At 34.8% G+C, this 14,904-nt stretch overlaps 1 protein-coding gene across 2 annotated transcripts; it reads right to left on the reverse strand.

Moving 5' to 3' along the window:
* Positions 1 to 1,990: 1,990 nt before the first annotated feature.
* On the reverse strand, positions 1,991 to 11,372 carry LOC127832435 (isatin hydrolase-like). Of its 2 annotated transcripts, none has more exons than XM_052357899.1 (5): positions 11,276 to 11,372; positions 10,250 to 10,435; positions 4,880 to 5,057; positions 4,346 to 4,487; positions 1,991 to 3,804 (listed from the first exon to the last, which is right to left on the reverse strand). In XM_052357899.1, exons 3-5 carry the CDS (start codon positions 5,053 to 5,055, stop codon positions 3,265 to 3,267), a joined length of 858 nt encoding a protein of 285 aa, XP_052213859.1. In that variant the 5' UTR covers positions 5,056 to 5,057; positions 10,250 to 10,435; positions 11,276 to 11,372; the 3' UTR covers positions 1,991 to 3,264. The 2 variants fall into 2 exon arrangements, with proteins under 2 accessions (XP_052213859.1, XP_052213858.1); XM_052357898.1 differs by having other exon boundaries at positions 10,250 to 10,501.
* Between the last annotated feature and the right edge of the window lie 3,532 nt (positions 11,373 to 14,904).

The raw sequence follows: 14,904 nt of genomic DNA on the forward strand, positions 1-14,904 counted from the left end.
CCCCTCAACAGTACATGCCTCCTCAATGTCTTTGTCGAATTTCGCTTCGTTTCGTTGAAGCAGTTTTAACGTCTCATCCGCTGTTCTTCGGCTTCGTAAACTGCGGGAAAGAAATCCTTGTGCAAATTTTCTTGATTCCATCGTTTTATGTAAGCATGTAAGATCAAATTTTTATGTTGCTCTATCACTTTTTTAACAGTTTTTTATACTGCAAGTATCGTTTTCGTTGTTGCTTGATGATATTTCGGCTGTTTGATATAACCAATGTGTCTATTTAAAAAAAAAACATTTTATTAGTTCCCCTTGAATTCACATCAAATCTGTTTTGTAAGTATAACTTTTTTGTTTGTCACACAAATAATTTACTCCAATTAAACATGTGTGTACATTCCTTCTAATTTTTATAAACACATATATTGTACTCTAATCAAAACATGATATGCTCCGACATTAAGGTCTGATATTTACTGTGTATACCTAGTATTGGTCTAATAAGATAATTGCGATCGATTACAACAATAAAACTAAACGCGTACACTTTAATCGGTAAAAGAAAGAGGTCAATTGTGTTCGACCTGTTGAAAACAATTGATTGATCGGTTTAATCCGAGATAATCAAGGTTAAGCAAGGCCGACTTATCACGGATTAACCTTTTTTTCAATACGTCTATGTTTTCTTTCGCTACCCGTTTTGTTTGCTTCAAAATCTTAAATCGAAAATTTACTTTTGTATTTACCTGTTTTAAAAGATAAATACACGAATATGTATATAACTGCGCTAGCGTATCAATGAAACTGATGGATCCATACCGGAAAACGTACCACTACATGTACACGTACCGGTAAATGTGTTGTTTTTTTCCGATAAAAGTAGTGAAGATGCTTTAGACACAAAAACAAGTTCATTGCTATCAACGAAACATCCAATGCACCCGATTATAAAACACGCGATTTCTTTTCAAATGGATGTCACACATGATGTGTTATTGATTTCGAATTTTGTTCCACAAAACTTATTGCACGTAAGTTAAAGCAGTGCACTCATTTCCAGTCTCGATTTGAATATATTTTTGCTTAAATTTAGATTGCATTTTTTCTCAGCGCATATTTTGTTTTAATTTTCAGAGTTAATACTATGATTGGGTATATTTATTCAAAAACAACAACACTGAATTTGTTATTGGGATGTAGGGCGTATATACAAGTTGCCAAATTGTGATTCATAATCTATGTAATGTGTTAATGCAAACACCTTATAGAATAATGTGTCAAATTGAACAACAGTACACGAGTACACTGCCCATTTATATAGCAACACTACTACTCAATGGTCGGGCGCAAATCAAAGCTAAAGAATTGTCACTATCTGAGGTAACAACATAAAATGAGACAAAACAAGTAGTTATCATCTTGTAAATATACGAACTCAAATATAAAAAACATGCATAACTATAATGTTTGTCTAAATACATAAACAATCTGTTTAAATAGTTAACATTGAAGGTATTTTTGTTAAGCCGCCATAACTGCAAAATGAACAGAGCTAAACAAATAATATGTGTAATTGTGTAGTATTGTTTGAATACCAATTATTTGATAGTATGTATGTTTTTGTTTTCAACGGAATCCAATACAGATAAGCATTGAATAGTGAATATGTGACACAACATGTAATTCAGTTAAACCAAAATACAGCATAATCTCAACAAATACAAACAACAACCAATACAAAACTGAAGTACCAGGCTATCCCATGGTACTGTGTACGATCTGTATATTTGCGATTACATGCAATCCATTTGAAAATTCTCACTATATTCTTTTTATCATCGGACATTTTGTTTTTTGACTATCAAAACAATATTACTCTTTGAAATCTTTCTACTATCGTGTGTGTGTGTGTGTGTGTGCGTGTGTGCGTGTGTGTGTGCGCGCGTGTGTGTGTGTGTGTGTGTGTGTGTGTGTGTGTGTGTGTGTGTGTGTGTGTGTGTGTGTGTGTGTGTGTGTGTGTGTGTGTGTGTGTGTGTGTGTGTGTGTGTGTGTGTGTGTGTGTGTGTGTGTGTGTGTGTGTGTGTGTGTGTGTGTGTGTGTGTGTGTGAGGGTGTGTGTGTGTGTGTGTGTGTGTGTGTGTGTGTGTGTGTGTGTGTGTGTGTGTGTGTGTGTGTGTGTGTGTGTGTGTGTGTGCGCGTGCGTGCGTGCGTGTGTGTGTGTGTGTGTGTGTGTGTGTGTTTGTTAAGCTGGATATTTCGCAGTTTTAACTGTATTTTATACCAAGGCGTTCAGGTTTACCAACTCATATTCTTCTTTGGTTACAAGCCCTAAATACACACGCATGTACCGTAAACTGGCAACTGCCGTGCTTGACATGTACCGTAAACTGGCAACCTCCGTGCTTGACATGTATCGTAAACTGGCAACTGCCGTGCTTCTCATGTACCGTAAACTGGCAACTGCCGTGCTTGTCATGTACCGTAAACTGGCAACTGCCGTGCTTGAAATGTACCGTAAACTGGCAACTGCCGTGCTTGACATGTACCGTAAACTGGCAACTGTCGTGCTTGACATGTACCGTAAACTGGCAACTGTCGTGCTTGACATGTACCGTAAACTGGCAACTGTCGTGCTTGACATGTACCGTAAACTGGCAACTGCCGTGCTTGACATGTACCGTAAAGTGGCAACTGCCGTGCTTGACATGTACCGTAAACTGACAACTGTCGTGCTTGACATGTACCGTAAACTGGCAACTTCCATGATTGAATCAGAGGTTATTTGATTACAAGGCCTAAATACACATGCATGCACCGTAAACTGACCATTGTCGTGCTTGAATCAGAGGTAGGCATAATGGCAGTAGAAAGGATTTCATGACCAAGTTAACAAATGATTGCTATATAGCCAGGCCGCGGATCGAACCTACCATCTTTGGACGTGTGGTTAAACGTTTTAACAACGGAGCCAGTCAATCCGATTTATAATCCGTTTTGATTTGTAATTTATCTACAACAGCGATGAGACGTAGACATTAGATTTTGATTACAACAAAGTATTCATGTATGTTTTGGCAATAAACGAGTTACATGTAAAGATGCAAAGATATGTTAAATATTAGTATTCATAACGTTGTCCAAACGTAACTGCAATATTTACAAATAAATTATACCTAAATAGCAAATAAGAACATTACAGAACATGGATACGTCCCTCACGTGAATATGTATATGTTATATTTCCTTACACTGCACACGCTTAAAGTCTAGCACATTAATCTGCTGTGAGAACCATGCTGCTACTCATCAACGCAATGAATGTCAGTCCAATGTTGAGATATGCACTAATTAAACAATCATTGGTTGGTGCCAACGTGGCAAAAACTCTTGCTGGACCCCCGCTTCCGTCTTGAAGTTTTATTACAGCTACTGAAATGATGGAACCAAACTCCGGGATGGCATCTAAATTTGCGACATTTTCAAGGCCTGGTACATTCGCGCGCCCTAGAATCACATGAACCGGATATGTCTTAGATTGGCCATAATCAGTTGAGGGCGTGTCAACACCAATCACGTGAATATTTCTATTTTTTACCAGCCAATCGGCGGCGTTCTCGTGGAATCCCGGGAAATGGAATTTTGCTGGATCGGTCGTGGACTCGGTCCCGAAAACTTGGGTCTTGTTGGGGTATTTCTGGTGCCATCCCGAGTTCATGACGACAACAGCGCCGTCGGGAATGCGGCCGTACTGCGCCTCCCAGTTTTGTATGTCGTCAACGGTGACGCGGTAGTCGGTATTCTGTGCAGCTTTTGACTGTGAAACGATATCAATTGTTTTTAAAATGTAAAGCTATAACTGAATAAACACATTCAGGCACTAAAATGTGCTTTACTTTCAAACTTAAGTATCTTTAAACTTCGTTTGCTTAATACTTCAGTATTATCAAATGTCTGCATATTTAATTTTATTTGTCTTTTATTGTATGTACTTTTACACCTCGTTAGTTTTAAATTTCAGTATCGTTTATTGCATTATCGTAAAACGTCATGGCCCGATTTTCCGACGTTTCATACGCCTGACATAAAGAAATTGGGCTTAAGCTTTCTATTTGGTATTGCATTCACATTTGCAATATTCGTCTTATAAAATTAATGACATTGTTATGGATATTTTCAGATTTTCACAATACTAGAACACATGTGTTTTTATATTAATTTCAAAATATTACTTATTTAAGAATATATAAGAGAGTAACACTGCTCATCTTAAAAACAGTCGATACAATATTTCTTTTCAGCCACTGTCTCTAACATGTTTAGTATTTTGATTCTACTGTTGCCTGCCAGTCGCCTACCTTAACGTTGATAATCACTCCCCATCCCACAAGTTTCGCCATGGGAATTTGATGGGTCCTGGATCTGTTCTCGTAGAAATGTGCAGGTGCGTCTAGATGCGTACCCCCATGCTCCGCAGTCGCGAATGAATTCGACTCAAACCTACATTGGGTTTGTTGAGATACTAATATAATTGTTTTATATGTATACTATTGTTATATATTTATTCAAATTTATTTTCATATTATTAAATGCAACATGAGAAAGACACATACTGCCATTATCATATGGCAAGCTATACATACGTTCTCGTATTTTTATACAAACGGTTGTTTATCATATGTTATCGTTAACAAATTCACAAATTATGTTATTTGTAATCGTATATGGTTGCTAAAAAACAAATATTGTTAGAAAAAGACGTATTACTAAAACTTAACAAACGCAAATCAATTTAAGCAGAACGATTTTCGAACAGTATGAATGGTTAAACAAAGTCTTTATGTTTATGCTTTTAGTTTCCGAAATTTAATTTAATCATCAGATGAACTTACCAATGTCCGCCAACAGGATTTCGTCCTCTTAACAGAACAGTGAAGTTGTATAAGGGAAGCCCAGGCCAGTTAATGGTATCGCTGTTCTGAACATGCGTCAGATCGACAATCTGCATTTCCGGTTCTGCTTTTGCCAACACAATTATGGCAAGCAGAAATAAATGATAGACTTTCATGGCTAAAATATCGAAAATAAGTTGTTATGCTTTCGATGCATTCTTTGCATGTACAAAGATATTAAAATATGTAACACAGGTATTAAATTCCAGGAGTTTATTTGTAATTATCAATTAAAAATATGTTAATAATTTCATACTATTTAAACAAATATTGAACGTAAACCGATTGCGACATTTTGTTGAAAGCATAATACACAAGTGGTAGTCTCTACAGTTTTGCATATAGACGGGAAGTCGTCAAATTATCGCATCATAGGGAATACATAAGTAATCAGTTAATCCTGCACGTAATAAAATGCCTTTGGCATGGTACAGCAAACATTAGTCGACGACGCTAGACAGTTAATGCAAAGTTTGTACAATTCTTGACATATAGGTTTTAGTATTTTAACGGACACTACGAAGCGAATTAACATACAATACACGTATAAGTTTGAATAAATACCATGCTTAGGACACTTAACCGTCTTGTTATGTATGCATGTGATCAACCTATGATTTAATTTACACACGTTAACACGAAAATCAAAATGTTAGTCAGAACATTATACTGACACAAATATGTTCCAGTTTGTTGAAATTTCTACCTCAATCCAATGTCGGTATGTCGACATATATAACGTTTAAAGAGTCTATTGTACACAAATATGTACATACAAAACGAGTGAACAGACATATCTCTTTATTAGATTTTTAGATGGTCGCTTAGCGACCGTCTAAGGCGGTTAGTCAAAAATTCAGGTCGATACGGCTTAGCTACTAGGAGCCCAATACCTGCTTACTACGCGTATCCGCGCGAGAAAGAGTTGTATACTTTATGCAAGAGGTTTGAGTTCTCCAATTATATTTATTCACAAATGGAAACATGATATTAATATCGTGTTAAATGAAATAGTTTCGAACGGTGCTTTTATAGAAAAGAATCAATAAACAATTATCGTATTGTACGTGTCGCGGAGGAGATTGTTTATGAATGAATAAAATAGTCCACTTTCTGCAGCGTCTACATGACGTAGTATTTTTGGTCAGTCCATTCATAATATGAGGATATTGATAGATGCGCCTGTCGATAAACAAAGGAAAGTCCACGGGCGATAACAACGCAATAGGTTACGCTCTCACATACACCTCAATGACGTAGTAAAGGTCGTAAATTGAGGCTATTAATAGATTCGGGAAAAAGTTAACGCTTAATTATATTCTCAATTTATAAAACGTTGAACATAATTTCAACAATAACTTCAGCGATACGATAGACAAAAACAAAAAAATGTTTCATAATCGCTAAACCCGAATATAACAAACAATTTATAATAATAATACGAATGACCTGTTTCGTAACCTCGTTCATGCTACTACAGCGGGTATTTCTGGAAAACGTTCTTTGGTTCACTACAGAACTTTTGTATTTACGGGTGCCAGCAACGCAATAGAAGAAGGTTATTAGAAGGTTTAGCTTGTTTATATTCACAGTTCTCAATACATAGACAGTTGGATATTAGTTAATCAATTACTACAGGCATACTATAGGCAACCTCAAAAATGCTTTATAATCGCTAAAACCGAAAACAACTAAATATATTATATTAAATATATTATAGCAAGAAATATCATTTAAAAATGTAGTCGGCGTATACGCTGACTTTGAAATAAAGTTTGCAATTTACTTTTCTAAATAAATAAATAAATACAATTAAACAAAAGTTAAACTATTGTGTTGTGTTTTTCACTTGTAAGTTGCATATTCACCGCATGAAATGTGTGTTAGCATTGTCAAACCACACATTAGTGTGAGTAGATAAAAAATATACTACGGGAGAGCACTTCATATGTGTCCTCATATGCCTTGTTATGAGTATCTTTCTTCACTATCGAAATATATGGTATGTTGATATTTGATTTAAACGCAGTTTTCCTTCAACACATTTAAATCACACGTCAATAGCGCCGTCATGCGAAAATGGGTCTTGTGCGTTTCGGCAAGCGTTTGTTAAACCCAACGTGTGCTTTTGCGCAGTCAAGCCATAGGCGATGCTGTTCGCTATAAAATCACTCAATATGTTATGTTTCTCCTTACCAGAAGGAGAGATAGCTGAGTGGGCTATTTATATGATGGGCGCACATGGAATAAGACCCATTTTCGCATGACGAGGGTCATTACAAATCTCATTGCGAATTGTAAATGCCACATTTAAGAACAATGCGTTTCGATACAAAATTGAATTCAAAATAGCAAACTTGTTAATAATGGCAGCCTATCCACACATTAAGGAATGATTTCCAGACGTGCTGACCAAGTTCGGAAAACATTGTGGTATGATAATTAAACGATTTTCTCTTATCGTGACACTATACTATTTCGCTAATGATTGTTTTCTCATCTTGGAGGCGAAAGTGAAATTCTTCGAGATGGATTGTAACGCGTAATTGTAACAGGGCCACAATTTGTGTCGTTTGAGCATACAGAGAGTAGTCCGGAATTCCTTACACTGAACAGTGCTACATCCTTTAAATTGAGCACATACGCAGTGATGTAGCAAAAATTCAGAGGTTGTATCTCTTATCAGCTTATTAAATATTCGAAAATATTCATGCCTGTCTGTTGGCGTTAGGTAAAAGTCACTAAGATGAAGGTTGAGTAAAACAGCTACGCCTAAAAGCGCATCAGTGCTCTATACCTATGTTTATGTCAGCGTTGTTGACACCGTGTGAACTGCTCGGGTAACTAGTAAAGCATAAACAGCAATGTTTATATACTTTAATTCCTCCATATATAAGATACGAAGATTATTGTATATTTTGAATTTGTATATGGTGTCAAAAATCAAAAGTTTTGTACACGGAACTTTCAATATGAAGTTATATTCTTGGTGAGATAGTTATTTGATATTAGAAAAAATATTCCTTTAATATGATGGTGACTGCAAATTTTCTTTATATTAAGTTATCATTACCATTTTCATCATACTTTCTATGCTTTCAGAACGTCCAAAAAGCATGTTGTTTTTATTTTGTCTAAGTTATTTCTATGAAATAATAAGGATGATAAAACGTGCACACAAAACTCGACCCGTGCGCTATGACACACACTTTATAAAGTTGAATGGCGTGTGTTCATTTCAAAATTGCGATTGATTTTGAAAAATGAATTGCGTGTTAAATTATGCAATAGCGAACATCTTCAGTGCCTTCAGCGCTTTGATTATTCCAGTAATTTACGGCTAAATTTGCTGATATAACTAGGATCACTTTTCTCTGACTCAGTTTCTTAAAATAAACCGTTGACATCTTCACTATGTTTAAAACGCTTTGTCACTTTTTAATATACGAAGCCTAAAAACGCAAAACAAAACAATCATTTAGTAGGCGTGTTCCGTCAAGCATAGAGTGAACAAACGTGGCGTTGCGAGTTACATCAAGGGCCGTATACAGTTGTTTAAAGTCATGACTCTTTTGTCAAGTTTGTATAACTTTTAAGAGTGCACTATAATGCGATAGATGGTACATGTATGGTATATATTTGAAATGTTGCTGATCTAATAGAACGAAAGCGTTATAATCAGAGTTTGTCTCACTTCAATAAGTTGTGCAAATTTTTTTCCCGAACTTATCCAAAAAAGTCTGTCTTGTCTAAGCATCATCATCATATCTTCACATTGGGCTTGTTAAATTAATTAATCGACACTGCAACATGTACAAAAATACTAAATTAACTCAGTAATAAGAAACAGATCAGGAACAAAAAATCCTTAACATCAAATGAGTGTATACGTTTACGGCGATACAGGCTTTGTCAAGCATTCACAAACAAAGGAAGCGATACAAATGTTACCTTCGTTATACCTTTATAATTAAATTAATTGTCTGTTCTTGACTTGTGATATATTGTTTTTCCGAATACGTGTTTATACAAGTCATCGATTTAAGCCGCTCTTGTCCATGGATCATGCATACCATACGACTGTGATATTTATATCTTTAACTGCAACAACCGTTAGTACATTGGATTAGTTTCCGCAAAGTGAGTATGAGTCATTGTCATTATGGAGCACAATATTGCGTAGATGAGTCATTTTATAATATATGTCTCGTTAACGCTATCGCGTACACGTAGACGAAACATGAATGATATTCAGACAAGAAATATCTTAGAAGAAAATATACGGCGTTTGCAATACTTATCATGCGCACATTGCATGTACATAATATATTCTAAATATGTAATAACTATACACTATGTATGTGTTCCTATATTTGTAAGACAAATGTATCAATTTTATCAATATTTTAAAAACGATCGCGAGTATTCAAGAGACTATAAATAATGGAGTTCAATACATGTGTACGAGAAACCACTAGACCAGGTCTTGCTCAAAGAATGCGAGTGCTAATATGTGAAATATGTATAGACGATTCTCGTGTGGCCGCTAACCTTTTATGCAATTTAATTTCGTATATCTGATGTAAGCGATGTAATTAAAGCGTTTTGCAGACATAGTTGGTTAATTCATGTTCATAATTGCTGTATTACTAACATGTATGACAGTTTTACACGTTTCTGCGTATACGCAAATATGCAGTACATTTGTGGTACATGTGCATCGACAACAACTGATATATTAGCACACAATACTCAAATGTTAAAGGGACCTTTTCACAGATTTTGGCATGTTTTAAAGTTTGGCATTAAATGCTTTATATTGATAAATATAAAAATTAAATTTTAAAAGCTCCAGCAAAAAATAAAATTTAAAAAAGGAAAAAAAGAAGCCCGCAGCAGGGCTCGAACCAGTGACCCCCGGAATCCTGAGGTAAAAACGCATTAGCCAACTGAGCTATCCTGCCAAACATACATAAGAAGCGTATTTTATACGTTATATAAGCAATCTTCGTAGTTTCACAAATTTAAACAACAACAGACTTTCCAAAATATTCAATCGTTTCGCGTTGCAACGCTCTATAAATTTTAGGTTTTTAAATCGTCAAAAGATACATATAATGGCTATTAGACCATGGCAAATGTTCAGTAATACTGTTTCCTCACAAATATCATAACTTAACCGAAAGTTTGCGAACCTGAAACAACTTTTTTTAATTTCGTCAATTTACCAAACCCTGAAAAGATCCCTTTAAAAACAGTTAATAAAGTTCAAAAGTATTATTTGTTCAACATGATATTAAAAGAACAAACCTTTGCAATTATTAATGTAATACCCTTCGTTATGACCGTGGTAAATCCTCCGATTTTGCAATTAAACTATTTCTTCCTGGACTAAATCCTAATGTGTAAAATTCAGCCTCAACACGTCCGTTGGGAAACACAGGTAATCAAATGTGGGGTGCATCTGGTTACCTCACCAGATAAGTATATGTGTTTCTGGTAAAAATAGGATCAGTTATGTAAGGTCGGGCTGCAAAGACCTCGTGAAGAGGATAGTAGGACCTGTAAATAAACTCTGATACAAACAAACAAGATCAGTTATGTTTTCATGTCAGAGCTGTGAAGGGTGATTCAGTCAAATGCTTGTTTGAAGGGAATTGCTGGTCTTATCTGTTTACTTTGATTTAACGTTTAACGTTGAAATAATGATGTTCACCAGTACAAACAGTGGTGTCTCTGTTTTCTTTATTGTAAGATGAAATACTCGAAAAGTAATACTCAATGAATTAAAGAAAATTCAATTGATGGCTCATTAAAGTAAGACGAGCTCTTTTATTCTATTATATTTGTATCGGTTGATTTTGTTTAGTTTTGAGTTGTTTTGTGTTTATGTTGGTTTGTATTGTGCTGTATTGTGCTGTTTTGTACTGTTTGGGCAATCGGTCACTTGCCTTAAATAAAGGACCAACTAATTGTTTTTAATGAAAATTCAATACTGCTCCAGCAGCTGGAGTTTCACTTCTTTATATTGTCAACAGTTTAAATTTTAGTATAAAATACAAGTAAAAGAACACCAATATAATGTTCTTAAACTTAAAATCTTATAAGTACAATAAACGTTCTTACCATTTGGTTTTAATATGTTCTAAATGTAATTTTAACATGTCTTACAAATATAATTACACATTAAATGCAACTTTTGTTTACTACTCGAAATAAAAGTAAATGTGATGCAAAATTGCTATGTACTTAAACGTTACTTTTCATGCAGTAATGGCTGTAGAGGAATTTTTATAACTTCCAACTGTAATGTTTGTCAACTTTATTATTTCTTACCTACAAATACGCGCGTTTATACAAGCATGTAGCATCAAAACAAGATGTTTGTGTTGCCCACTTTTTCCCTGTATACGACCGCTTTTAAACGTTATCTGAAATGGAAACGGTACTTAACAACTACAACAATACACAGTTTTCAAAATCGATGCTTAACGAGAAGTGGTAATCGCTACTAGAAGTCAATGTTTACGAATCATACTACAAGTTGGACCTTTTCAACTGACGTCAAACTAGATTTATATAATGACATATATATATATATGGGTCGTGCTCTGTGATGAATGGGTTTAATGCATGTGCGCTTAGTGTCGTCCCATATTAGCATGTGAAGTCCGCAGAGGCTAATCAGGTACGACACTTTCCGTTTTTTATATTTTCTGTTTAAAAAATGTATATTCTTAGCAAAAATCCAATTTATGCGGAAAGTGTTGTCCCTTATTAGCCTGTGCGGACTCCACAGGCTTATCTGGGAAGACACTTTACGCACATGCATTCAATACCCTTTTCACAGAACACGGCTCATATATATAAAAATAATTGGGACCTCTCGCATCGCAAACACGTTATTACATCTCTTCGAACGTAAGCTACAGGGTCTAAATAATACATAGGTGACGCAGCAACAGCAGCAGAAAAAAAACACTGTGTTTATGTATGGGCGCATAACTAAAGGAACATATTAAATGTAAGCATTTATCATCAACATTTGTAACATTTGACCTTATTGGTTGACCTTGACCATGACCATAGAGATGTGAACACACAGCCAGTTAAAGGAAACAATTTTAGAAAGATTTTTCTAAATCTCTCTATGCATAGTTAAGTAATGCCTTATTTGTATCATCTTAGCAAAATAAACGCTTATACAAAGTTTAAATGATATTGACCCAATCAGTTCTGATGTTCCGGACGGACGGACGGAGGGATGGACTTTTGGATGAAAAATTGGACTAACATCAGTGCGTGCTCCAGAAAAAACAATATCCCTCCGACTCTGGCGGGAAGTAATGAACTTGTCATTCTCGAATTAGTTATGGCATTTGATGTTAGATTTTCTCAAATGATACACATGCAGGACACAATTGATATCAGTATTAGGTTCAACGCCGATTGTCTTGTTAAAATACGTCTAAAATTATATCATCGTTAAACACACGAATAGTTCATATAAAACGTTTATTATTGTTTTACAGCGCGGATTGCATTATCAAGACTATGCATCATTATTAAAGGCGTGCGATATATATCGTATCATTCGCTAGGCTCAGCTAATTATTTCGTGTGATACGGCATAACACAAGCTACTCGTCTTTTGTATACCAGCGTTAAAATGTAGGATGTTAATAACCAATTTAATATGTTTGATTGTGCTCGACAAAAGTGTTGAAATAATCGTCATAACTGTTGTATTTGAATGATCCCTCATTTATGAACACCTTTAAAAGCTCTGAACCAGATCGATATAACTGTTGTATTTGAATGATCCCTCATTCATGAACATCTTTAAAAGCTCTGAACCAGATCGATCTTTGTTGTCTTTTTCAAGACATTTCTACAAAACCAAGTTACACGAGGGCGTGACTAATGAATGATTAAACATTGCTGTTTGGAATGACTATTTCATATCAAGGCGGGATTTAAATTGTTTTATCGGTCAGGGATACAATAATGTTGGACATTGGCGGAGTAAATACGTGTTATCAGTCAGGGATATCATGACTCTTCACAACGTTTGGTCAGAGTATCCCTGGGTCAGATTGTCCTTGGGTCAGAGTGTCCACTGTAATTATGCACCATTGGCATTACAAACGGCTATGTACAGCATCGTAAACAGTAAATTACTGTTATACTCTTTTATACTATTACCAGATAAAAATAACTCTGATCGTATGAACATGAGCTTCATACCAAAGCTATTTTTAGATCAGATTCGGGGTTTTCCAAAAATTGGAGAATCTGTTTTTGTCAACTACGGAAAAACAAAATCGTCAATAAATGCGATATTTGACATAATTAATTAAATTTAAGGAGAAAATAATAGGATACACATAATATTATGTGAGTTTGGGATAGAGATCAAGTTTATCATGCTCGGCTCGAACCATGTTAGCGCTCGACAAGCATCGCGCTACATCGGTTCTAAGCCTCGTATGATAAACTTGATCTTTATCCAAAACTCACATACTATTCTATGTATCGTCAACTATGTTACAATGTGCTATTCTCACAGCGCACAGTAATACGCTTAATGCTAATTTATAACCCCATATAGAACAGAACTTTCAGTTGGAAAGCGAGAACGCATGTAACTGTAGCAAACATAACACTATTATGATTAACAAACAATGTATACTTTCATTTTAAATATGTAACAATTGAACTGTTTTAAAGATTTGAGAACAATGTGTTATATGCGTAAAAAAAGATCATATCCACCACAAAATACAAATCCTATCATTCTTAAAATTTTCAAATGAACATTTACATAAAATAATGAATAATAAAATCCACTTAATACATAATTACATGCTTAATAAATATATGGGTTAATAATTTAACACTATAATTGAATGCAAACACGTGTGTATTGCATTGTTTGAATCAACGTTAAAAAAACTAAATTGTTACTAAAAATGACAGAAAAAATAACAAAAATAATAAGCCAACAAGCTTAAACAAATGACCATTTTATTTTTTTTATAAATTGTAATTTTAAGATAACACACTGTCATACATATTTAGTATAAACATTAATATAATCGTTATCTCAACGTTATCTCGACGACGGAGAACATGCAAACGAGACTTCAAGATATAAATATTTTAGCCGTGCTCTGTGAAAATGGAGTTTAACGCATGTGCGTAAAGTGTCGTCCTAGATTAGCCTGTGCAGTCCGTACAGGCTAATCAGAGACAACACTTTCCGCGTTATGATATTTTCTGTTTAAAGAATGTCTTTATTAGCAAAAATCAAGTTTAGACGGAAATTGTAGTCCCTAATTCGCCTGTGCGGATTGCACAGGCTAATCTTAGAAGAAACTTTGAGCTTGTGAATTAAACCCTCTTTTCACAGTGCAAGGCTCATTTAAATGCTATACTTTAGTAAAAACAAATACATAAATACATAATATAAACGAATTGAATTCACATATCATCACAAATTTAACGTGTTTAAAATACATTTTTGAAGATCTAAACTATACACGTCAACACAGAATATCATTAACATTAATCGTGGCACGAATAACAAGGCATGCATATCGTCCGATTGTAACATTAAAGGTTTAAACAGGGTGCCTTTGTTTTCTTAAGCGATCGATGTCATCAAATTGTTTGACCATGTTGACCATATCTTTTAAACTTGTCATCAGCTAGAGGAATTGTATTGCCACTCCGTAGAGTTACTTTGCAAAACTCTACTTGAGCGTTTGAATAAGAAAAGTATTTGCTGTAACGTAATGATAAGATTTTAAGATATGTAGAACAGTATCAAATATTCATATCTTAAAGTCAGCAGAATGCTATGAATGGAAAATGTAACAGTACAAGACCTAAATCAACAAACCGTCAAGGTTGCATAAATAAGCTTCTTATGGTAGATATAAAAGTAACAGCTGATTTGGTTT

Source organism: Dreissena polymorpha, chromosome 5 (assembly GCF_020536995.1).
Source record: "Dreissena polymorpha isolate Duluth1 chromosome 5, UMN_Dpol_1.0, whole genome shotgun sequence".
Lineage (NCBI taxonomy): Eukaryota > Metazoa > Mollusca > Bivalvia > Myida > Dreissenidae > Dreissena > Dreissena polymorpha.